Raw genomic sequence first — 26,285 nt, forward strand, 5'->3', positions numbered from 1 at the left:
AGTGGCTGTTTCTTGGAAATCTATGATATTCGGAGACCGAACTGGTGGCTTACGTATCTGTATTTGTCTACTCGTCTGGTGTGGCTGAGCATCAGAATGGACGGTGAAATGAACATGAACCAGATTATGGTCTGAAATATCACACGCAATTACAGTCGAACTACTGAAGACAATATCAGTCCCGCTGAGTACTGCAGGTGGTGTGGTGAAAGTGGAGTTGGGTACTAATACTAGATCTATCGTTGTTCCGCTTGGATATCTGGTTGGTGAGGTGACAACATTTCGGAGGTCGAAATCACTACAGAGTGTTTGTAGATGAGAGTAGTGTGTATGATTAGGATCTTGTACATTCACATTGAAATCTCCTAGAACAATAGAGCAGGTGGAGGCTGGTGCACGTCTCAGCGAGTCGTCGATCAAGTCAGTGAGGATCGACCAGAAGCTTACAGGTACCGCTGGCGCTTGGTAAACGCCAAATATGGTCAATGGTTGTTGGCATACATTGATCTGCACAGCAAGCACTTCCACGTCTGAGGAGTGGTGTAATCTCCGATTATCATACTCATCTCTAACATACATGCAGACACCGCCTCCTCTCCCAGTCTGCCTGTCCTGTCTGTGCACGGTGTAGTTCGGTATGTTTATACAGTTATCAGGAACAGTGTCGGTCAACCATGTTTCAGTGAGGGTCAATACATCAATATTATGAGCATGTAGAAGTGATTTGATCTCATGCAATTTATTATAAAGACTACATACATTAATATGAGCAATACTTAGCTTTCGAGTTGTAGCTGTTGATGCTGGTGATAAATGAGCAATACTGATCGTGCTGGTAGACGGTGCAGTAGTGGTAGCCGTAGCAGTTGCAGATGTCTTGTGTGGTGTTGGGGATGCCCGGGCTGTTTCCTATTGGCTCTGTGTGGTCAGGAGGCGGGCAGTGTCCTGGGATGTCAAGTGTTTACCGTTCAGTGTAATGGCATCACGTGGAAGGTGGCATTTGACGACTTTGCTTCTCAGAGCACGGAACGTGGGAACCAGCTCTTTTCGTCTTGCCTGTTCCTGGCGGGTTAAATCGTGCTGAATATAGACGTTCTCGCCTTTGTGCTTGGCCTGCGTTTTGTGGCGCATTAGCTGCGCTTTGGTGGTGGGAGCCAGCACAGCTCGCACTAGACGAGCTGAAGTCGTGACAGCACCAGTGGTGTTACTGTGTAACTGACCGATGCGCGTCGCAGACAGGATGTCCCCGGGGGCAACTTGCGGAGCCAAGGTGCTGATTATGGCAGGTAGGTCTTCGGAGGGGCTCTCCAAAAGGCCGCGTAGCACGATGTTGTTCACTCTGCTGCTTCTATCCGTGGCTTCAGCCACGAGGTCATGCAGTGTCGCCTCCGAGGTGCCCTGTATGGCATTTCCAGCTGGATTTGGGCTGGTGAGGTTGGCGACAGGATGTCTGGCAGTGAAGGTGGCGACTGTCTGCTTTACTTCCGCAATGGCGGACTTGGCGCCATTCTCTGAGATTACAACATCTTCAGCACATTTTTCGATCGCGGCTTTCAAGCGCCGGTTCTCCGCTGACAGGCGGTTGATGTCCTGGCGCTGCTCGTTCACGACGACTTCGAGACTGTCCAGACGTTGTCCGATGGTCTCGGCAATGCTGTCTGTCACGATTGTCTTCAGCTCCGTTCGAAGTTCATGACGGAAATTTTCAAACATGTCTCTCATCTCTACAGTGATGCTCTGGCCGTCACCACCAGCGTTCACAGGCCCGACGCACAGGGCTGCACCTGAAGCGGTGCAGGCGTGCTGTTTCTTAACGGATTTCTCTGCACCTGTTTGTCTGACTTCAGTGTCACTCGGGGCGAGACTCTCCGTCGGGCTCTCAGCTCTACGTTTTTGTCCAATGCCTGTACCTGGAGCAGGGGGAGACGCATCTACTGTGATATCACTCTCTGAACTAGGTGGCGAACCTTCCCTTCCACGGCCAGCGTGGAGAGGGGAGGCCACCTTACGAGCAAACTTTTTCATAACTTTCGACATTACAAACTCTAAGTATATGTGATGACACTTGAACAGCTAGTCTGTCCGCCTCTGGCGACACAGTCGACAGTCGGCTTCATTTCGGAGTTGGCGTGGTATCAGCGGAAAGATGGGCCCGCAATGATTTTAGACCTACTCGTACATCTACTAGTACGTGTTGATGTACACGAGTAGCACTGTACTTTTGTAGAGTGGAGCAGGCAGTAGAATCTGATGTCATGTTCTACAGTCATGTACATAATCTACGCGTAAATCTACATCTTTTGCCAGATCAGACAGATGAATGAAGCCACAGAGCTCTGGCCGCTGGAGCGTGCAGCGAACGTGTAGACAGGATCTTGGACTGCTGCGCCGTCCGTGTCAGTTGAATGCGAAATCGTTTTTTTCTTGCTCGTTGCCGTCTGTAGGTAGTGACTACACCCAATTTCCAAAACTTGCTCCGATCGCTTCGATTTTGGTCTCATTCGATTCTCCCAGGCGTAGTACATAGGAAATCTGCAAGTATTATTCAAATCGGCCCAGCCATTCTCGAGTTATAGTGATTTGAAGTGCGCCAAGTTGGACTTTCGCTGGAAACAGAAATGAATGGGAGTGATGGGAGAATCGAGAACGACCGCACGGTCAGTGCATGCAGTACAGTGTACAGTGCACACGCCTCGTCACTCGAACTGCGCGTACGAAATTGCATACTTTGGTATGCTGGCGCAGAACAAATTCGCTCGTAGAGGAAGACGAAAGCGTCTCACCACCTTGTAATTTCACATGGCCAGTAGTTTTTCGACGGTGAAGACGATGGAATAGTCCGCGACGCTGCGACCCGACCAGAACAACCCGAAATTCATACCCTGAAAAGGCGCTGAGCGCAGAGCTCCTAAATTTTGTCGTATGGAAACGGGACTTCGGGTCTCAAGGGCACGAACATCTCCTCTCTCAGATAAAGCAATTCACTCGATGCGATATTCTACAATTTGACCTGGCCACGCCGAAATGCACTGCCATGTCGGATTCTCCCATCGGAAGTATAGAAACTTGTTTCCAAAAAATCAGCGTCTGGGTGCGAGGGAGTAAAGTCACTACTGTAGGTGTTCTGGGCGGATGCGTGTTCTGCTTGCGGCCCTTCATTATTGTTATTTTCTGGGAGTTTGAGTGACGCTCCGTCGCAATCCGGTTGCGGAAGTTCAGCGCTTTCGTTCGTTACCTGCCAATCGGCAGGTGGCGTTTAGATTTGTGGGACTACCTATCATCCGGGTCAACGTTACCAGAATAGCAGACGCCGGACAAGAACCATCCGGCCGCTTTCGGGAGCAGGTGCTTCTCCCTGGCTTGAAGTCAGGTAAGCATCTCCCAATCAGTCCCCAACATTTCACTGAAGGTGTGCGCGGAGTTCTAGTAGTACAGCAGCCAGCCCTAACCCGTAACGATTTATTAGAAAAGGCTTCTGCTGATGTACAGTACTCCGTGATGTGTGCTCACATTTGTCCGCATGGTATTGTATTGTTCATAGTGAAGCGCAGCAACAGCAATTCAAACGCGAAGGTATTTAGGCTGCTTCAATATCCACTCGCTCTCAATCCTTGTGTTTTACAAACAGAGAAAATTAGTCGATGAATAATTTCGTCAAATTCCAAAGAAAGGACTTCTTTCAACCGGAAACGGTGACCATTCACGAGAAAAACAAAATTGATTGGAAAGTTTTTTTGAGCTGAAATTTTAGTGGAAAAGTTGTCATCGCTTTCTAGGTTGTGCACAGTGCCATAGGTTAGATAGTTAGAGCTATGCTCATGACAAGCAAGGTCGCAGGTTCCAGTCCTGTTGGGGTTTGCATTTTGTTCTCTTTTCAGGGCAGTCCTAGTCCCTGACAGATTACTTTGCTGGGGCGCTACCAGGTTCTAAAAAGTTGTATGACCGAAAGGAGGCGAAGAGGAAGAGGGGCTCTGGGGGACATGTCCCCCTTAAAAAATCTTATTATCGGGAGCGGGTTTTGTATTGCAAAGACGTTTCTATCAGTTTGAATAAAAAAATATAGGTACTTCCGACTTGTCATTACAATTGTCGCTTCGCAAATGGCAATGTTTGTGACTTGATTGTCTTAGTCAGGCTATCGAAATCACTGATTTCTGGGTTCGAACATTGGTATGACCCTTCCCACGCAATTGTTACGAAAACCGTTGTGGTCTTGGAGCTCTCTTCCGCATCAAATAAATTCTTCGCGTTCCGCAATATTTCGCCCAGAGTGCGAATCTTTTTTTCTGTAGTTCATACCGGCCCACATTCCCTCCCACCGCTTTAGGAGCTGCATCTGCTCCTTGATCCTTTAAGGGTTGGTGGCGTACATGCGGATGCGGAAAACTTGCCCTCTAGCCGAGTCTGACGCAAACCGTGAATTTGTTTGCAAACAAAGGGATACGAATCCTGGTATATCACTTGAATTTGGCATGCTGAAGTTGAGTTTTGCAAGAACAAAGTGTTCTCAAATTCCTGAAATGCGCTACCTGTGGCGCATGTTGCTGCGAAGGTAGCAGGCCTAAAAACAGCAACAACATGAGCGCAGTGCTTGTCAAGGAAAGAAGGTGCTGAACTGCTTACCCTATCTCTCTGCTGCTGCTGCTACTGCTACTGCTCATTATAATCTAGTGTAAAAAATGCTAGTATGACGTCATCACCTGACACCTGCAGGCATCCATTGCTTGAAAACAATGTTTCATGACCTGAATTTGAACACGCTTCTTGTTCAGCGTTTTGTTGAGTACTGAAGGGTCCGCCTCAAATCCTGGTGAAGACGTCGACCCCAGCCGCAATTGCAGCAAAGCAGGAGGCCACAGATTGAAGCTTAAGCTGTGTTCACAACTGGCGCGTGGACGCGGTACGCTTGCGGTTCATGCGTGCCCAGATGCGCACTCAGCCTTTCACAAAAAGACAGCAATCCGAGTCCGTATTAAGCGTGTTTAGCGAAACCTTCGAGTACCAATTTTTGGACCTCGCCAGTCAAAGTGACTGCTGGCATGTACGCTGGTACCCCGCCAGTCAGAGTGACTGCTGGCATGTACGCTGGTACCCCGCCAGTCAGAGTGACTGCTGGCATGTACGCTGGTACCCCGCCAGTCAAAGTGACTGCTGGCATGTACGCTGGTACCCCGCCAGTCAGAGCTACTGCTGGCATGTACGCTGGTACCCCGCCAGTCAGAGTGACTGGCATGTACGCTGGTACCCCACCAGTCAGAGTGACTGCTGGCATGTACGCTGGTACCCCGCCAGTCAAAGTGACTGCTCGCATGTACGCTGGTACCCCGCCAGTCAAAGTGACTGCTTGCATGTACGCTGGTACCCCGCCAGTCAGAGTGACTGCTGGCATGTACGCTGGTACCCCGCCAGTCAGAGTGACTGCTTGCATGTACGCTGGTACCCCGCCAGTCAAAATGACTGCTGGCATGTACGCTGGTACCCCGCCAGTCAGAGTGACTGCTGGCATGTACGCCGGTACCCCGTCAGTCAAAGTGACTGCTGGCATGTACGCTGGTACCCCGCCAGTCAGTGTGACTGCGGACATGTACGCTGATACCCCGCCAGTCAGAGTGACTGCTGGCATGTACGCTGGTACCCCGCCAGTCAAAGTGACTGCTGGCATGTACGCTGGTACCCCGCCAGTCAAAGTGACTGCTGGCATGTACGCTGGTACCCCGCCAGTCAAAGTGACTGCTGGCATGTACGCTGGTACCCCGCCAGTCAAAGTGACTGCTGGCATGTACGCTGGTACGCGCCTGATACACGCTGAACATTCCAACTACAGATAATTAATAATTGGTTTACAAATACGTTGGCTGGAAAGCCCAGTGCCCTCCCTATGCTTTGCGTTCACCTAGGTTATCATGCTTGTTACTTCGGTTTCCTAATCATCAATTTCTATAAAACTGATAGAAACGTCTTTTCAATATGATTATCAAGAACATCTTTATGTATGTTTTGTGCAAAGACGTTTCTATAAGTTGGATAGAAATTGAGGATTTCTTATTGTATGCAAGCTCCACTGCAGCCACTTCATTACATGTAGATCCCTGCACACACCATTCTCAAATCAAATAGTCTCTTCGCTGAAAATTACTTATGTCTCAATCAAATTTTCTTACAAGAAAAAATGTTCTTACAAGAAAACTATGAATTAGCCTCTGGGATATAGCTGATGGCATTACCACTCTTTGGATATCGGATAGCTCTGCGATGACCATGCCCGGAATTTACCGGAAGCCTGATTGATTATCTTCCAAGCTCTGGGCGTAGAGACCCCCAGCATAATGGTTCAAAACACAATGATCCCGAGGGACCCATTGGAACTTTATTAGCTGGAGGAGTATACCCCCTGTCCTGGGAAATTGTCAGAGAAACCACGCGGGGGATTCAGAGCAGAGCAGAATAGTACGGCTTTTACCGCTCTTTAGCGACGAAATGGCTCTAGTCTAGTGCCCTTTTCTGCGGATTCTTAGTCTGTCGGAGAATTTACTCCGAGAGTTGTCATTATTAACGAAGAGCACAGCTTCAAGGCTGTGCTGTAAATGACGGGAGGTCGTTTGCATCTGTTTTTTTAGATTTTCACGGGAACTGGAACCCTGGGGTTGAAGTCAGTATCTGCAAAACTTAGACTGCGACAGAAAACAATAGCCTGATCTATGTGTTCGGTCTTCTTTGAACATGCGAGTGAGCGTGCGGACATGTTGGTGCCTGGAGTGGTGAATGGATGTCCAGTAAACGCTGTGATTGATACAGGATCCGCCGCTACATTGTCAGAGGATTTTGCCAACCGCCTACCTAAGGAGCTGGAAAAGGAAACCTCTGACCAAGGCCCGAAGTCAATTGGTGCCAACGGACAACCACCGCCGCCTGAGACGAGGAGGACACAGCTCAGGTATTTGACAGTGCTCCGCCAGTTGGCGTGATGGAAAGGCGAACCTCGCGTTCCCGCCATCCGCCCCAGCTGTTTGGGAGTCCTGTGTGGCACGATAAAGTGACTTCAGTGGTACTGACTGGATTGGTTGTGTTCGATATTACAGTTAGTTTTTGGAACTATTTTGGTAGGGACTCCAATTTGACCTGCACTCGTTTAGTTAAAATTGTTAGCCAGAATCTTACTTGGTCCGACTTATTAAAATGTGCGTTTCGCTTCGAACGTCAACCAAACAAATTCATATATTCCTCAGGACGGAATAAACTTTGCAGCTACCTAACACTATTCTTCAGTTGTCAATTTGTGATGTTCAAGAAGAAATGGCTCTAACTCCAACGGAGGCAGCGGCTCGGGATCCTAGTCGACTCGAGAATTTTACGTCCAAATTTTGTCGTCAGAGGACTCCTGTTGCTTCTCGCGCAACACAGAGAAGGCATGATGCTGAAATCAACACCCCGCTGCGATGGGGGATTGTCACGGAGTACCAGAACCTCCTGGGCGATCGTTCTCGAGTGCCTCCTGGCGGATTGAAATCGCTGCAATCGCTGTTTCGCAGAATTTCAGCAAACGCGTCACCCAGAAACTCCGTGCAGAAAGCACCAGCATCGCTCCGTCCAGTTTGCTGATCTCTCTCGCAGTCGTTCACGATGTGGCGGCCGACGAATCAAGATCACAGAAGTGATCGTCGAGAAGTTGATCGAAATAAATAACCGGCCTTGAGGTCGACTTTCAGGCGACAACCTGGCTGGAGAAAACTGAAGCGCAGAAAGGGTGAATTATCCGGCGGATACGGTGCGGAGTGCTCGGAGCCGCGATCGCGATGCGTCACAAGATCGCCAGTCTCCGGGGCCATTGGATTCGTGAAACAGGCAGGGCCGAGCACGCATGGTCTGACTGTTTGACATGTCGACACAGATCAGACTGATGATCAGTAGACCTACGCGCGCGGTACACGGTGGCCAGAAGTGATTTTTTATGCGTGGTGGTTTACTTGTTCCCCTCATTTGAAGGTGTCGTGGGAGCTTCAGGCGAAAACACCTACAGCCACCATTCTGGTAGTCGTACTGCACAAGGAGGAGGCGAAGTCGATCGTCTAAATCGTGCCCCTATGGAGTGAAAAAATCAAAGAAGCGCAGTGTAGCTTGGAGGAGATGAAAAAATGTCGACGTTTTGCAGGTTGACGCGCTTGCAGATGCGCCCTGAGACACCAGCAGCGATGAAAACTAGAAGGTCAGGCCAAGAAACGACACAGTAGTTATCTATCTACCGTCTCTTGGTTGATTTTTTAGTACAGGTGCTCCTTTGTACATATGCTTGAGTTTTGAAGTGAAGCGCACATTTTAATAAGTCGGACCAAGTAGTTTATTTTATTAAGTTACTTATAACACGAGGACATGTTCTTTTCCATGTAAGCGGGGATATGTCGTATCCATACTATTGACACGTGCCTTTTAGGCCTCTACGTGACAAGTCTGCCTTATTTAGGTGTCTAATTCTTTATTTATCTCCCGTAAACGGATTCCTTATCGCCTTTATTTAATGTCTTCACACAAAGTCTGGCGCCTTCCTTATTTGTTAAACCCTGTTTTTCCTCAGCTGGCTTCCGCTCTTTGTGATACAGTTTATACACATTGTTGCTAAGTTTTGCTACACTGCGGCATGCGGATGTACTATGGTTCATTATTTGTCCTATAGTTCGTACGGGGGATTAGCCTCCTGCCCGTAGTTAGATATTATTATCTCTCTCTCTCTCCTCTCTCTCTCTCTCTCTCTCTCTCTCTCTCTCTCTCTCTCTCTCTCTCTCTCTCTCTCTCTCTCTCTCTCTCTCTCTCTCTCTCTCTCTCTCTCTCTCTCTCTCTCTCTCTCTCTCTCTCTCTCTCTCTCTCTCTCTCTCTCTCCTTTGCCTTCCGCCTTCCGGCAGAAGCTTCGGCTTTCGTCTCTCTTGCCTTGTGCTCTCATATCATCTCTTGAACTAAGTTACCTTCGCTGAAGATGTGAGTAAACCTGAACGCTGGTGTGAGTGTACATGTCTGTATAATTATGCCTGAGTGTGTGTGTGAGAGTATGTCTAGGTATATGTGCGTGCGTGCGTAAGAGTAATTCTGTTGGTGGACTCTCTCTCCAAGTGGCCACCACTGCACGGCCTTGTAAGAAGAAGGTTTAGTAAGTTAGTTATGTCAACGACGGCAGCCTTGGGGTCTAACCCCGGGCCGACCGGATACGACACATGACCAGACCGGTAACACACCGAGTGTGCAATTCGTGTAATCGAAAGCGCCTTTATGTATGTGTGACCGCTGCATCGTGTGTTCCGCGAAAGCGGCTGCGGTAATTACGCTTTTTGCCGCTGTACACACAGTACAAAACCGCATACAAGCATCATGTCCTTTGACGTGGGCATGGAAACATGCGCGAAAAGTGAAAAATCACATCAGCGTTCAAAGCCATCCCGGAGCGGCTTTGAAAGCGGATATTGGCTTTTAGTTTTCAGGCAAGTCGAAACGAGTGGTTTGGTGTGTCGAGTGCGCAGAGTTTTGTTAGTTTTTGGAGAGTCTGGTACCATGCCTCGAGTTGTCTTTTCTGCCAAGGTGGAGCTACGGCTGATAGAACTAGGGGAAAATACCAGCGAGAAAATGGAACTATGGTTAAAAGAGCTGTTGCCGAGAAGAGGATTGCAGATGAGCTGAATCTGTGCGTAAAGCAGCTATCCGGAGGTGATCAGGAAATGATATACACGGCCGCTATGGTTCACAACTCCAGCACACTCAGAGGAATACACCAGTTGTGGAGTCATTCCACGGAGATCATACTAGCGGCCCAAGAAATATAATTTTGAAATATTGAGCCAAGTGCCGCACGGCACCGTTGCGCTCAGCTCATTCAGAAATCAAAATTCCCGCTCTTCGCCATGGGACACGGGGGTCATTTTTACGTGTTTGGTATGCACTGCTTTTGACTGTGTGAATGCACAGGCGTTGCAAGGGGTTTGTACAGTCATGTAAACGCGAATTTTTGTACCGGGTGTGAATGCAGCCTTAAATGCAGCCTTAAAAGGGGAAGTATACCCTAAAATCAAATTTTTCACCAGTTGGAGTCTTCGGGGTGCTGAGTCGAATGGTCTTGGTCCGAGGAAGCTGAGACGCTCCCTTCCTCCTTTATTCCCAATCGAACTCGCGCACTTCCACCGAAACTGGGTGACTGCGCCCTACTAGATGGGGATTTGTATGCAAAATGTCACTAAAAGCGCCATTTCGTTCTTATATAAGCACGGATGACCGCCATTGGCCCTTATGTTGTAGTCTTTTGGACGTTGAGTCGACTGGTTTTGGTCCGAAAAGGCTGCGATGCAGAGATTCTTCTTTATTCCCAATCGAACATGGTTGAACAAGCGGTCACGTGCTCCTGCGTACACCAGTCACCTGGTCACCGTGCGTGCAGGGTACAACTTACTAGCCTGTTTGACCTTTTTTTAGGTGCAGTCCTGTCACTCGAGTTGAACACGAGTTGAACCTTGGTGTGAACGTTGTCGCCTGCTGGCGCGGTGACCAGGTGATTTGGGCACCCAGGAGCACGTGACCGCTTGTTCAACCATGTTCGATTGGGAACAAAGGAGGAACGCTGCATCGCAGCCTTTTCGGACCAAAACCAGTCGACTCAGCGTCCAAAAGTCTACAACATTTGGGCCAATCGCGGTCATCCGTGCTTTTATAAGAACGACATAGCACTTTTAGTGAGATTTTGCATACAAATCCCCATCTAGTAGGGCGCAGTCACCCAGTTTCGGTGGAAGTGCGCGGGTTCGATTGGGAAAAAAGATGGAAGGGAGCGTCGCAGCATCCTCGAACCAAGACCAATCGACTCAGCACCCAGAAGACTACAAATGGTGAAATTTGATTTTAGTGTATACTTCCCCTTTAACTGGGTGACTGCGCCCTACGAGATGGGGATTTGTATGCAAAATGTCACTAAAAGCGCCATTTCGTTCTTATAAAAGCACGGATGACCGCGATTGGCCCATATGTTGTAGTCTTTTGGACGCTGAGTCGACTGGTTTTGGTCCGAAAAGGCTGCGATGCAGCGTTCCTCCTATATTCCCAATCGAACATGGTTGAAGAAGCGGTCACGTGCTCCTGGGTGCCCAAATCACCTCGTCACCACGCCAGCAGGCGACAACTTTCACACCAAGGTTCAACTCGAGTGACAGGACTGCACCCAAAAAAGGTCAAAACAGGCTGTAAGTTGTACCCTGCAGGCACGGTGACCAGGTGACTGGTGTACGCAGGAGCACGTGACCGCTTGTTCAACCATGTTCGATTGGGAATAAAGGAGGAACGCTGCATCGCAGCCTTTTCGGACCAAAACCAGTCGACTCAGCGTCCAAAGGACTACAACATATGGGCCAATCGCGGTCATCCGTGCTTTTATAAGAACGAAATGGCGCTTTTAGTGACATTTTGCATACAAATTCCCATCTCGTAGGGCGCAGTCACCCAGTTTCGGTGGAAGTGCGCGAGTTCGATTGGGATTCAAGTAGGAAGGGAGCGTCTCAGCTTTCTCGGACCAAGACCATTCGACTCAGCACCCCGAAGACTACAACTGGTGAAATTTTAATTTTTGCCTTAACTTCAAAGCGGTGCAAACATTTCATGTGTGACCGCGGCCTTAGTGGAGGCCCAACTGTGGAAAGGAGTAGCCTCAGTCAGCATGATCAAAACGCGACGCAGCTCACCAGATCAAGGTGTGGGTCCTCTTCCAGTGCCGAAAGGCGGGTTCACGCACCTACATGGCTACTTCCCATTGTCTAACCCCCAAGACAATTATGTAGCAGACTAGCCGAACTTTAAAAAAACGCGAGCGGCTCAGGATGAATAACTACAATGTACTGTCGCTGACATGGAAATCCAGTCGATTGACCAGGGCCGGCGCCCTCAGCGCGTGCAGAACGTCGTCGTTGCATGCAGCGCACATGTTGATACGATGCGACCAGCAGCAGCGCGTAATAATGCATGCAATGGCTGCATGGCCAGCGCCCTGGGGCCGCTAGACGTGCGACCGGATTCCATGTCCACGACAGTACATGCATGATGATGATTTGTTCTGTAGAGTGCTGCTGTGGATGCCAGCCTTTTTACGCCTTGGCTGTAGCTACCAGGGAGTAGTAAAATACATACATGTACGTATTTTACTACTCACTGGTAGCTACTGCCTGTAAAAAAAGGATCTCATTTCCTCTGCCCTGCCTTGCATATACGATCTAGCCCGGCTGTGTACCACGTGACGTGTACGTGGGTGAACAAACAGGCCTATTGTAGGGTCTACATAATGTTTAGTACAGCTAACTACAGGCGACATCGCTCACTAGCACTGTTGCATGTGATGACACTTGAACAGCTAGTCCGCCTCTGCTCTGGCGACACAGACTGTCGGCTTCATTTCGGAGTTGGTGTGGGAGCATCAGCAGAAAGATCGGCCCGCAATGATTATGTAGACCTAGATATGGATGTACACGAGTAGCACTGTACTTTTGTAGTGTGGAGCAGGCAGTAGAATCTGATGTCATGTTGTACAGTCATGTACATAATCTACGCGTAAATCTACAACTTTTGCCAGATCAGACAGATGAATGAAGCCACAGAGCTCTGGCCGCTGGAGCGTGCAGCGAACGTGTAGATATGATCTTGGAGTGCTGCACCGTCCGCGCTTCAGCTGAATGCGGAATCGTTGTTTTCTTGCTCGTTGCCGTCTGTGGGTGTTCTGGGCGGATGCGTATTCTGTTTGCGGCACTTCATATTGCTATTTTCTGGGAGTTTGAGTGACGCTCCGTCGCAATCTGGTTGCGGAAGTGAAGTGCTTTCGTTCGTTACCTGCCCATCGGCAGGTGGCGTTTAGATTTGTGGGACTACCAATCGTCCGGGTCAACATTACCAGAATAGCAGACGCCGGACAGGAACCACCCGGCCATTATCGGGAGCAGGTGCTTCTCCGTGGCTTGAAGGCAGGTAAGGTTCTCCCATTCAGTCCCTAAGTTTCACTGAAGTACAGCAGTCCTAACCCGTAACGATTTATTAGAAAAGGCTTCTGCTGATGTACAGTACTCCGTGTCGTATGCTCACATTTGTTCGCATGCTATTGTATTGTTCGTAGTGAAGCGCAGCAACGGTAATTCAAACGCGAAAGTATTTCGGCTGCTGCAATATCCACTCACTCTCAATCCGTGTGTTTTACAAGCAGAAAAATTTAGCCGATGAATAATTTCGTCAAATTCCGAAGAAAGTACTCCTTCCAATCGGAAACGGTGACCATTGACCAGAAAAACAAAATGTAACATGTACAGTCGAATGTCACTTATCCGACCACTTCGGGAATCAGGCATGTTGGAGAACTGAATATGTTGGATAACTGATATCATTTTTTATGTGCATATATGGCTGGATTTCACTGATTTATGTACACAATACACTCATACAGTATATTCATGCATATTCAATGAACACATACATGTTAGCATACTTGACCACATCTACTTCAAGTAAATGCATATTACACCATATCATTTTACAAAAAAAAGAAAAAAAGTTTCTTTTTATTTAAAATAGCAATAAAAAATATCAATTGTGCACTCATAACCATGTATAAACAATTAAAATGAAACAATTCCAGAACGTTTTCGTGTGACCATCATCAGTGGAACATCGTCACATAGTAAGAATCACTAAAACAACCAGTTATATAGCTAGAGTAATATGAAAAGAAGCGTGAGAATGCAGCACAGCTAGCGGTTATGCATAACGCGTGTAGTGTGAACCTTTGCAATGTATCTGAGAATGGTAGCAGTAGATGAATGTGGCAGCTGTGAGTGCGTGTGAACAAAAACTGGTGAGTGCGTATTATTTAAAAAGTGTGAGCGCTAGCTGTGCTGCATTCTCACGCTTCTTTTCATATTACTCTAGCTATATAACTGGTTGTTTTAGTGATTCTTACTATGTGACGATGTTCCACTGATGATGGTCACACGAAAACGTTCTGGAATTGTTTCATTTTAATTGTTTATACATGGTTATGAGTGCACAATTGATATTTTTCATTGCTATTTTACGACTGTTGTCTCCTCGTCGGTTATTTAAATTCTTTTTATTTATTTTTAGAATTTTACTGTTGAGAGTCATAAAATTACCACTCCGTACTTGTCGGGTAATCGACGTGATCGGATAACTGGCGACCGGATGAGTTACATTCGACTGTACATTAGGCCTTGGCGGATAATGCCGGCAGAAAAATTGGCAGAATTCGGTACTTCTTCTGGCAAGTTTCATGCATGTTTGGTATGTGGAGAAAGAAATGGAGCAGAATTCGAGGAACTGCACGCCATAAGGTTTGTATGGTTCTGCCAATTTCACTGCTTTTCGAGCATTATCCGCCAGTGCCTACTGTACATGGTTATGGCTCATGAGTAGGGGTGCGCGGATTATTCCCGGAATAATTTGGGAATACTATCCTCGAGAAAATGTTGGGATTTTTAGGGGAATTCTGTCGATCTTTTGCCAGATCCATTGACCTTCAGAAGAGTTTTGGGGGAATTCTGTCAATTTTGATCTGCCAGAGAAAGCGCGCATCCATGGACACATGTACATGCAGCAATACCCGGACACGACATAGTAGCTGTGTACAGTCAGTCTTGTACATCTAGTACATGTAGTGTAGATCCTGCATGCAGTGATCACGTGCCTGACCGTCCATTTTGCATACTAAAGAGCATGCGCAAGGCACGGTTCATGCTGGGGTTCTTTTTTTTGGAGGGAATTCTGAAGAATTTTTTCGATGTTTTGGGAGAATACTTTCGAAGTTCCGCGGGAAATGCCCGAAAGCGTATCGGTTGCGTGCGAGCATAATCCGCGCACCCCTCTACTCATGAGTGCACAATTAGTTTTATTCCCGTAGCTATGCAGAAGACGTTACTTCAGTAACGTCTGGCGCTAGCCAGGGTCCACACAGCTTTAATTTGGTGTTTGTTTGTTGGTTTGTTTGTTTGTTTGTTTGTGTCACGCCTGGCACTATCCCGTATCTGTCCCGTACCGTATCGCACAGCTGGCCATTTGCTGGCTCCCGTATCTGTCCTGTACCGTACCGTACCATCAAACACAGCTGGCTACAAACAGCTGGCCACAATATTATGTACATGTATACGACTCCCTGTGTGTTGCAACTGTGCTTGAAGGGGACGGTTGCACTTTTTGTAGCTCCGTTTTATCTGAGTTTTCAGTCGTTCCTCTTACTAGTCTTGCCAAGGGGGTGGCTCTGGGTCCACCAGAGTTGCCCCTGGCGTATTTCTGAATTTGTTGGGGCGAGGGTTCCGCGACGCGGTCGCCAAGGCAGTGTCTTTTCAGTCACGACCGTTGTCGTCCTCGTCTCTCCATTCGCGGTGGTGTAGCTGACCCCCGAATGGTTTCAAACTGAGAAGCTCGGAGGAGTACAGTGGTGGCAGAGGCATGAGCTGTGAGTGGAGACGGTTGCTGGAGATGGATGGTGATGCAGGGAGAAGAGTTACGCTGCCTGACGCCGCGTGGGAAATTGTTTGAACCTGCAATTTCAGTTCGAGCGCGGTGGACTTCTAGACGATGTGTCCTCATGGCTGTTTTTCAACGCTTGGCCTATCGCTGATATCCCTGCGTGGGATGTTCTTCCAGTGGAGTCCAGGTGGGACTTCGGGTGCCCACACTCCATCACCTGGTTGATTGTTTCGGAACTGCAAAAATAATTATTGTTTCCTATTTTGTGCGCATCTCTTGTCATCTCTCTTTTCTATACGTCGCACACCAGATGTACTACTATCGCCGTCTTTCTCTTGCTTTCTCTCCCTGCTTGCTGTTTTTTTTTGTTTCTGTTGCCACTGTCCCTCATCATACCCATGCTTGGGTGGTGGGCGGCGTGACCCGTTAGAGTAGCTGCCAATACAGTACGACTCCCTGATGAATAGAGAGACTTTCTGGAAAGAAATAGGGAGACGAGGAGGAAATGAAATTAGAATGGATGTTAGTTGCCGAATAGGTGATAGGATGCATCAGCAAAGACATACTTTGGAAGAGAAATCCCGTCGTCTCCAAAATAGGCGTGAACGGGCGTGTCAGCGCCGGTCACAGGAAACGTCGGCAGAGTGATCCCGTCGACTCCAGAACGCGCGTGCTGGGCAGAGTCAGCGCCTTCCGAGGAAAAATTTCCATCAGTTCCCACAACATGCACGATGAGCTAAGTAACAAAGCATAGCATAGGGCCCTGAGCTTCCAAGCTCTCTCGTTCATTACCATTTTACGACTATTGTCTCCTCGTATGCTATTGAAATACGTTGATCGATCTCTTCGTCATTTTAGGGGGAAATCCCTATTCGAGTTCTCTTTGACCAACTAGTTGAGCACATGATAATGACGTAGTTGGCTGACGTTGGAATCGCCTTGAAAAGACATTTCTGTGATAGATGAGAGTGGAATGGCATTGATGGTGGAGTTTACTCGCATATTAGGCTTGGGGTGGACTTTGCTGTAATCCTGCGCCTGATTTGTGGCAGCTAGATAATACATTGACCTGTCGAGCCAATGAGGTAAAATATATTCCATACAATACGATACAACACAATAATACAATAATGTCCTTGCCTTGATAGTGTTCTTGTGCTTAACTGTTGCTGACGGCCAAATGCATGGTTACCTGTGGAGCCCATTACATAACTTTATAGTCTCCTATGTTACGCATCCTTTCCGACGGCAAAAGAGGCTACGGATTTAGTTATTCTTTACGTTGTCAGCAAATGACTACTGGTCTTCAGCAACTTGGGTGTCCTGTAATACGCATCCTGTCTATGCTTTCATAATGCTAACATAATGCTCGGGATAGCACTCGCTACTGATGTTCAGAAACTTGGGTCTCCTGTAATACGCATCCTGTCTATGCTTTCATAATGCTAACATAATGCTCGGGATAGCACTCGCTACTGATATTCAGAAACTTGGCCTGACTATCACTCACAATATCACTGTTGTATTGTTCATCGTTCCCAAGCGGTCGCTGGTTTCTCCCACAATTTCATCGTACTGTTGTAGGACATGCTATACAACATCCTTATACCGTACAACACCGTATTGATGTGTGGCGCTGTCGCCTTCATCTCTGCTGCGGGTGTACTCTAGTGACTTTGTACATGCGTTATAATAGACCAATCCCGTTGTCTGGCAAAATAATTCGGGTGGACACACCCATTCCCATAGCGTTGCACATCACATCCGAACCAGTTCCGTTCATTTTTTATAGTTCCGGTTTTTTTTTAAATAACGGAACTGGTTCGGATGTGATGTGCAGCGCTATGGGAATGGGTGTGTCCACCCGAATTCTTTTCACAGATGAAGCTGCAGGAAGCCTCAGCCCTTCTTCAAACCCTTTGTCTGGGTTCGTGAAAAGGGCCACAGCGTGCAAGTCAGCTCGCGTGAAGTGCATGGTATTGTATTTAGTTGGTATGTGGCAGCTTATGGGACAGAGAGACGTTTTCTCCCAGAACTTGTGTTTATAACTACTGTAAAACCGGAAAGTCTAACGAGTCACAAAGTCTTACGTTTTAACAACCAATTGTGTTTCGTTATTTGAAAAATACATTATCGCTAGATGTCTGTGTGAAGATGCGCAAACAGAGGGGGAATAACATTCTTGATGAGCTAGGCAAAAAAGCAAAGCGCAGGGCCCTGAGCGAAAGAAATAAACTTTCTCTTTGCATTCGAGGGCAATACGACACCGTCTACCACCTTGATGACCTAGGCAAAAAAAGCATAGGGATGTTAAAAAATTCATTTCTCCTATTTCTTTTTTAAAGACATAACCCAGGATTTGAACCCGCACTATCGCCCTGTATGCATTCCCCCGATACAATTCGCATACATACTCTTTCTTCTAAGTTGCTTCACGTTATGATCTTGCATTTGAAAGCCCTGTTTCAATGTTGTGGCCAGCTGCCTTTGATGTTACTTTACGGGGCAGGTACAAGATAGCGCCAACACAAACAAACAAACACACACCTTGATGGTGCGGTACGGGACAGGTACGGGATAGCGGCAGGCATGCCGATGGCACAAACAAAAAAACACACACCTTGATAGTACGGTACGGAACAGGTACGGGATAGCGCAAGGCATGCCGACGGCACAAACAAACAAACACACAGGGAATTAAAGCTGTGTGGACCCTGGCTAGCGCTATACGTCACTGAAGTAACGTCTTTTGCATAGCTACGGGAATAAAAGGGGTTTTGCTGAAAGAGTGAGTATGCATGCAAAAGCAGCGCACTTCTCCTTGTCGGTTGTACATGCAAATTCGGACACTCAATTGCATACGGCTATTGTGTGTGTTTTACGTACGCTCTCGCTTGTTTTGTTATAAAAGGCCAGGTTCGCTCCTTGTACATTGTTCTGATGATGGGTGACTGGCCGGAAACGTCAATTATTTTTCGACATCATTAATAAAAGAATTTTCATCTAAAGAGTGAATAGCAACTAAATAGAGCGGTTGTCAGATGACAAACCCTCTTTTATTCCCTGATCTATGCAAAAGACGTTACTTCAGTAACATCTGGGGCTAGCCAGGGTCCACACAGCTTTAATTCCCGTAGCTATGCAGAAGACGTTACTTCTGTAACGTCTGGCGCTAGCCAGGGTCCACACAGCTTTAATTTGGTATTTGTTTGTTTGTGTGTTTGTGTGTTTGTGTCACGCCTGGAGCTATCCCGTATCTGTCATGTATATGTCCTGTATCTGTGACTACATCGGCACTACGCTCATACAGGATTGTACATAACAGCTGGCTAAAATATTTGCTGGCTCCCGTATCTGTCCCGTACCGTCCCGTTTAAACAGCGGGCCCATAGCCAGCAATCGCATGTCACCACGTACATTGAAAATCAACATAATTTTGCGAATCGACCTTTTTTCAGGATCACTTTTCAACGGGGACGAAGCAAAGTCGGCCGAACGAAGCCTAGAGGAAGAAAATCACCCTCTCCACTTCACCATCACGATACTGACATAGATACGAGATGAAACAACTAAAAAATACACAAGAAAACTGTACGGCCATCATCGCGCTTTGGTCTGACTTTGGTCTGAGAATTTCTATCACGATCAAACATGTACGAGGAGCACTCAAAAATAAGCCACAGACGTACCTTACTCCCTCTCTACTCCTTTTTCAAGGCACAAAAGTCGACTCTCCACTTTCAAACCAGGAACCAGACATACCAGTGGTCCTTTTCAGCTGCTCCACGAGCGCAGGAAAGGTTCACCAAGGGGCGCAGAGCAGCATCCATTCCAGAAAAATAGCTAAAATATGAGTGAGACTGCATGCCTGAGTACATGAGTACATGTATGAGTACATGCAGAAAATAGTCAATTTCAGCGTTTCTGCTCCAAACAGCAACTAGCTTCGACTAGAAACAAAGATTACACCAAAGGATCAAACAACAACCATTTGCTGCAGTTTTTTTTTGCAGATGGCTTCCTTGTGCTTGGCCCAGCACGCCAAAAATCACACCCGGGAGGAGTACAAAAATTACAACTCTCAGATGTCAGGTTGCTGGCCATGCACAAAATTCGTCGTAGTATGTATACGACTCCCTGATGTACAGGGAGATTTGGAAAGAAATAGGGCGACGAGGAGGAAATGAAATTAGAATGGACGTTAGTTGCCGAATAGGTAATAGGATCCGTCAGCAAAAACATACTTTGGAAGAGAGATCCCGTCGTCTCCAAAATAAGCGCCGGTCACAGGAGACGTCGGAAGAGAGATCCCGTCGACTCCAGAACGCCCGTGATCGGCAGAGTCAGCGCCGGTCCCAGGAAACGTCAGGACAGACATCTCGTCGAGTCCAGAACGGCCGTGATCGGCAGAGTCAGCGCCGGTCCCAGGAAACGTCAGGACAGACATCCCGTCGACTCCAGAACGCCCGTGATCTGCAGAGTCAGCGCCGGTCCCAGGAAACGTCAGGACAGACATCCCGTCGACGCGCAGAAAACGAAATCTGCAGCCTCTTTTGTGGTCGCACAGGATACGTATTTTTGTATTATTGTATTGTATCGTAATGTATGGAATATAATTTTACCTCATTGGCTCAACAGGTCAATGTATTACTACAAAAGGCCAGAAAATCCAATGTCTGTATTAAAATCAACTAATTTTCGCTGGCTATTTAATTTCGCTGATTTCGCCGCTTGGTACCAACCGGCCAAAGTAAATCGCAGGCCAAAGTTTGTCATAGAGGCAAATGATGCATGATTGAGCAATGGATGCATGTTAGAGCAAAAAATACCGATCGATTTATTTTTGAAAACTCCAATCGGCCAAAGTTTAATGACGGCGAAAAGTTGGGTTTCTCACCGGCCAAAATTTCTCATTGGCCAAAATTTGAAATAGATAAAAAGAAAAGAAGGAGCAAACCAAAAGTGGATGAAATAAGGGAAATAAAACAACCCGCAAAAAAATCTGCAAATACTTTTGCCTAACTCATATTCAAAATGTTGAGTCTCCTCCATCATTACACTGCGCTCTTTAGCCGACTAGACCTTCCTGCACACAACCATCACCATTGCGAGGACACTTCCGTAGACGATATTGTTAAAATCCTTCAGACAGCTGTTTCGCTAATACATAGCTCATCAGTGAAGGTAGATGTTGAGTGATTAGAAAATATAGACCAAACTGCTATTATATAGGGGGTTTCCACATACAAAACTGGCATAGCTGAGGTAATAACGCGGGAAAAGGAACTCGTCTTGTCCCTCTGTAATCATATGATAGGTGCGCCGTTAGCGTCAGAGCAAGAAGAGGGACAAGATGAGTCGAGGGACAATCCTGAGGACGCAATACCATACGACCAACTGTTTGTTTCTACCAGCGTTGTTGTACCGTCTACACAGCTCTGACGATGATATACTGGGCGAATGCCGCGGGGCCTCCCAGCGTGTCAGCGGCAGTGGGTGATGGGCAGATAACAAGGTAGCTTGCGGACAATATCGGTGGCATGAAGCCTAGTGACTGCCAAGCGTCTTGGCGCGATGGGCGAGCAGTACAGTGTCATGCCCCAGGGGCTGATGTGGCTGTCGACGTCGGTGGGTCGTGAGGTGCGTTCGCAGACCTTCATGGCGCTCAGACAACTGCAATACTAGTACACAGACTCTCACTAGCTACATAGTACTCTGATTCTGGCACGTTATTTCTGCATTGAATAGTGATTGATTTTCCGCGCCGAATTTCCGACGCTGCATGCATGTCCAATGCGCGTCAACAGTACTTCACACTTTCCTTTTCCCGCGTTATCATGTCAGCAATGCCAGTTTTGTATGTGGAAACCCCCTATATAGTAGCAGTTTGGTTTATATTTTCTAATCATTCAACATCTACCTTCACTGATGAGCTATGTATTAGCGAAACTGCTGTCTGAAGGATTTTATCAATATCGTCTACGGAAGTGTCCTCGCAATGGTGATGGTTGTGTGCAGGAGAGTCTAGTCAGCTAAAGAGCGCAGTGTAATGATGGAGGTGACTCAACATTTTCTACAATGGCCGAGAGCTCTGTCGCACCCTGTAATAATAACTCATATTCAAACTGATTGAAACGTTTTTGCAATATAATGATGTGGCCAATCAACGGAAAAAAACATTTCCATCAGTTCCAATAACATGTACAATGAGCTAGGCAAAAAAGCATAAAAGCATAGCGTAGGGCCCTGAGCTTCCAAGCTCTCTCGTTCCGTGTTTGTTTGTTTGTTTGTGCCGTCGGCATGCCTGGCGCTATCCCGTACCTGTCCTGTACCATACCATCAAAGACAGCTGGCCATGGCAACAATATTCAAATAGGGCTTTGAAATGTAAGATCATAACGTGAAGCAACTTGGAAGAATGAGTATGTATGCGAATTGTATCGGGGAATGCATGCAGGGCGATAGTGCGTGTTCGAATCCTAGGTTATGTCTTGAAAATACAATAGGAGAAATGAAAAATTTATAACATTTTGCCTAGGTCATCAAGGTGGCAGACGGTGTAGTATTACCCTCGACTGCAAAGAGAAAGTTTGATGTAGCCAATCAATGGATAAAAACATTTACATCAGTTCTAATAACATGCATGGTGAGCTAACCAAAAAAGCATAGCGTAGGGCTTTGATCTTCCAAGCTCTCTCGATGGGACCGTTGAATATGTAAAAGCGTGTAGAGGTGTTGGTAGTTGGCAATGTGTGGGTGTGGCTATACATGGTAGTTGGTAATGTGTGGGTGTGGCTATACATGGTAGTTGGTAATGTGTGGGTGTGGCTATACATGGTAGTTGGTAATGTGTGGGTGTGGCTATACATGGTAGTTGGTAATGTGTGGGTGTGGCTATACATGGTAGTTGGTAATGTGTGGGTGTGGCTATACATGGTAGTTGGTAATGTGTGGGTGTGGCTATACATGGTAGTTGGTAATGTGTGGGTGTGGCTATACATGGTAGTTTACCACAGTGAAAACGTGATTGTATTGATTTTACATAATAATATTTAAACTCGGATACTGAGTCAGTAATAATATGTAAAAAGAAGAAGAAACACATGAGAACGAGTTACGCATAACTCGTTCTCATGCGTTTCTTCTCTTTTTTACATTTTTATTACTGGCTCAGTATCCGAGTTTAAATTTTGCACACCTGATGAGCCGTCACTAACAACACAGCGAAACGTACGTCGTGTGGAACTACTTGTTATTGTAGTCAACTCGACCACAATAGTGCCATGCATGAGGAGTACCGTTAGATATTGGCGTCCGGTTTTGTACAATTCGTTTTCGCAAAGCTTTCCCTTTCCTTTATCTTCGATATTGCTGACCTTCCCAAGTTGGGTGGTGTGTTGCTTTGCTGCTTCTAATTGTAATCAGACCGCTTTGTCATGTTATTAACTGGTCTCATCATCGTCCTGTAACAGTCGGCATTCTTTGTTGCCGCGGGACGTAGCTTGTGCACATTTTCGCTGCGCTCACCTTCCCCTCTTCGGTCCTACGCAACCATGAACCTTCCAAGTTGGAAGGATGTTGGTTTGCGCACTGGAGATGTGTTAGAGCTAGGTCTCGGGTCGCTGAATGTCTCAGTGGCCTGTCAGTTTTGTGCCCTATTATCCAACTTTCTGACCGTTTATCATCTCGTTACAGTCGTGGATAGTTGCTGCATAACTCGTTCTCATGTGTTTCTTCTCTTTTTTACATAATTGATTGATTATTAATATATTTTTCAAGGATTCTCCAGAACCAAATGGATTCCTATCAAGGGGAGGCTCCTGGGGAAAGCAAGTGAAGGTGGCTGATATGAAAGAGGGAGGAAGGGACATGATAAAGTGAAAAATTAAAAATAATGCAAACAGGAACAGTAGAAGCTAGTTGCAAAATTTCGGTATAACTTCCACAGAATACTTGTGATTCAGATTGTGTCTACACACAGCAACAGTAAATCGGCCAGCGGATGTCAGACAGCGGATTTCTTCTGGCAGCTTATTCCAGTGTGTGTTGCTGTGTTTCAGGTATCCGTTTGGTGACAACATTGGTGAAGGCTATTGTTACCAATGGAGCAAGAGTCCAGCAAGGATGAGAGCTCCGGCCGCCAATCACAACAACCTGCTGGTGGCACTGGTGAGTGAAATGATTGCTTTAGCTTGTGGAGGAACAAAACTGTGGGACTTGATTTCAAGGGTCATTGCACAGTCCACTGCTTGTATTGGCGTTCCTTTGAAGCAAGTCGGACATATCCATTCGTACGGCTCCATATGAGATGCAGTGGAACTCGGATAAGAGGTACTGCCTCGGTAATGGAAAAACGAACTTAGTAGAGAGGTTATTCAGAACAAACGTTCGCATGGATTTTCTTGTCTGGGCTTGCGACTATTTCTGCGAATGTTCACGCGAAGTTTGTGTTTTCCATGATTTTCGCTCCAAAATAAATACGAGTGCACTCTTGCTTATTTGAGAAGCCGTCTTCAGTAGATCTACCGAGCTTCATTTGACTGAAAATGTATTTGCTACGAGTGGCTGCACTCTGAGACAAGAGCTTTTGACCCACAGATAAATATGTTGGCCTGTGCCACTATCCGGCGCATCAACATCTGCAAATTCCAAAAAACATCACCGACTCTGAGAAAATGAGCAGACAGGAGATCGGAGATGGTTACGGAGATGAAGCAGTGTGGGCTGCCATATTGGAAAACCAGTACCAGCAACCAAGCCAAGAGTAGATCTTCTGGATTGTGAAAGATGAAGCACAAAACATTGCATGAGAGTGGTTCGCCATTCCACTGCACTGGTCCTGGACCGTTTTCCCTTGTTGCTAGAACCCTAGCAGCAGTACCCTGTCAAAGAGATAAACAAGACGGCTGGCAAAATGACCCCTGACTACAACATCATACATCCACCTGCACACTTGCCTAGACAAAGACAGTTTGGGGAATGTCATTACAACTAACATCACTAGGTAGTTCTTCAACAGCCTGCGTGTCTGCAAGTGTCAAGGTGTGTGGGTATGTGTGATGCACTAAGTATGCATGTGCATCACAACACAATGCTTGCAATCCACTGCTCACTCTTTTCCTTTCATAATAGTGGTACTATGTTGTGCAGTGCACATAACCGACTTACAGAAACCTATCCCCAGTCAAGTTCGTGTACCAGAAAGCAGTTATCTAGGTCTGTCGGTGCTGAACACACTTTACAGTTCTATATTGTCACTGCTATATCACTATTAGAGGCTAGCTGGCTTTGATGTAGTTCAGTCAAACCTTGCGACCTACGTCCAACAGATGATGACTTCGCCAAGCAAGTGATTCATTAGTTTTCAAAGATGTCATGTTGACAGATACATGTTTAGCAGAAGAAGATGCTGCGTTCCCTGTCCCAGTATTTACTTACACACCATGCAATCCCAGTATTTACCTACACACCATGCAATCCCAGTATTTACCTACTCACCATGCAATCCCAGTATTTACCTACACACCATGCAATCCCAGTATTTACCTATACACCATGCAATCCCAATATTTACCTATACACCATGCAATCCCAGTATTTACCTACACACCATGCAATCCCAGTATTTACCTACACACAATGCAATCCCAGTATTTACCTACACACCATGCAATCCCAGTATTTACCTATACACCATGCAATCCCAGTATTTACCTACACACCATGCAATCCCAGTATTTACCTAAACACCATGCAATCCCAGTATTTACCTACACACCATGCAATCCCAGTATTTACCTACACACCATGCAATCCCAGTATTTACCTATACGCCATGCAATCCCAGTATTTACCTACACACCATGCAATCCCAGTATTCACCTATACACCATGCAATCCCAGTATTTACCTACACACCATGCAATCCCAGTATTTACCTACACACCATGCAATCCCAGTATTTACCTACACACCATGCAATCCCAGTATTTACCTATACACCATGCAATCCCAGTATTTACCTATACACCATGCAATCCCAGTATTTACCTACACACGATGCAATCCCAGTATTTACCTACACACCATGCAATCCCAGTATTTACCTACACACCATGCAATCCCAGTATTTACCTACACACCATGCGATCCCAGTATTTACCTATACACCATGCAATCCCAGTATTTACCTACACACCATGCAATCCCAGTATTTACCTACACACCATGCAATCCCAGTATTTACCTACACACCATGCAATCCCAGTATTTACCTACACACCATGCAATCCCAGTGTTTACCTACACACCATGCAATCCCAGTATTTACCTACACACCATGCAATCCCAGTATTTACCTATACACCATGCAATCCCAGTATTTACCTACACACCATGCAATCCCAGTATTTACCTACACACCATGCAATCCTAGTATTTACCTATACACCATGCAATCCCAGTATTTACCTATACACCATGCAATCCCAGTATTTACCTATACACCATGCAATCCCAGTATTTACCTATACACCATGCAATCCCAGTATTTACCTCTACACCATGCAATCCCAATATTTACCTATACACCATGCAATCAGTTTCCTCTGAGACAAAAATGCGATAATACTCATAAAAAGGACACACTTCAGGCTCATTACAAACATCTTGAAAGTTTTTGTCTTCACAAGTATACTTTCAAGCCTTCTCATCAGGTGAAATACAGGCAAGGGAAAAGGAGCAGGAACAGTGGATTAAATACAGTAAGAAGGTGGTAAAACAGCCCAAAAAAAAGAAAGAAAGAA

At 46.5% G+C, this 26,285-nt stretch overlaps 1 protein-coding gene across 1 annotated transcript in view; it reads left to right on the forward strand.

Annotated features, from left to right (window-relative positions):
• LOC135829113 (serine/threonine-protein phosphatase 6 regulatory ankyrin repeat subunit A-like) overlaps positions 1-26,285 on the forward strand; it is a 209,565-nt gene that overhangs the window by 7,959 nt on the left and 175,321 nt on the right. The window contains exon 2 of the mRNA XM_065341520.1: positions 23,541-23,649. Within this exon, the coding sequence (XP_065197592.1) occupies positions 23,583-23,649 (67 nt within the window). The 5' untranslated portion in view covers positions 23,541-23,582. The remainder of the gene's footprint in view (positions 1-23,540; positions 23,650-26,285) is intronic.

The sequence above is a fragment of the Sycon ciliatum genome, chromosome 13 (genome assembly GCF_964019385.1).
Source record: "Sycon ciliatum chromosome 13, ocSycCili1.1, whole genome shotgun sequence".
Lineage (NCBI taxonomy): Eukaryota > Metazoa > Porifera > Calcarea > Leucosolenida > Sycettidae > Sycon > Sycon ciliatum.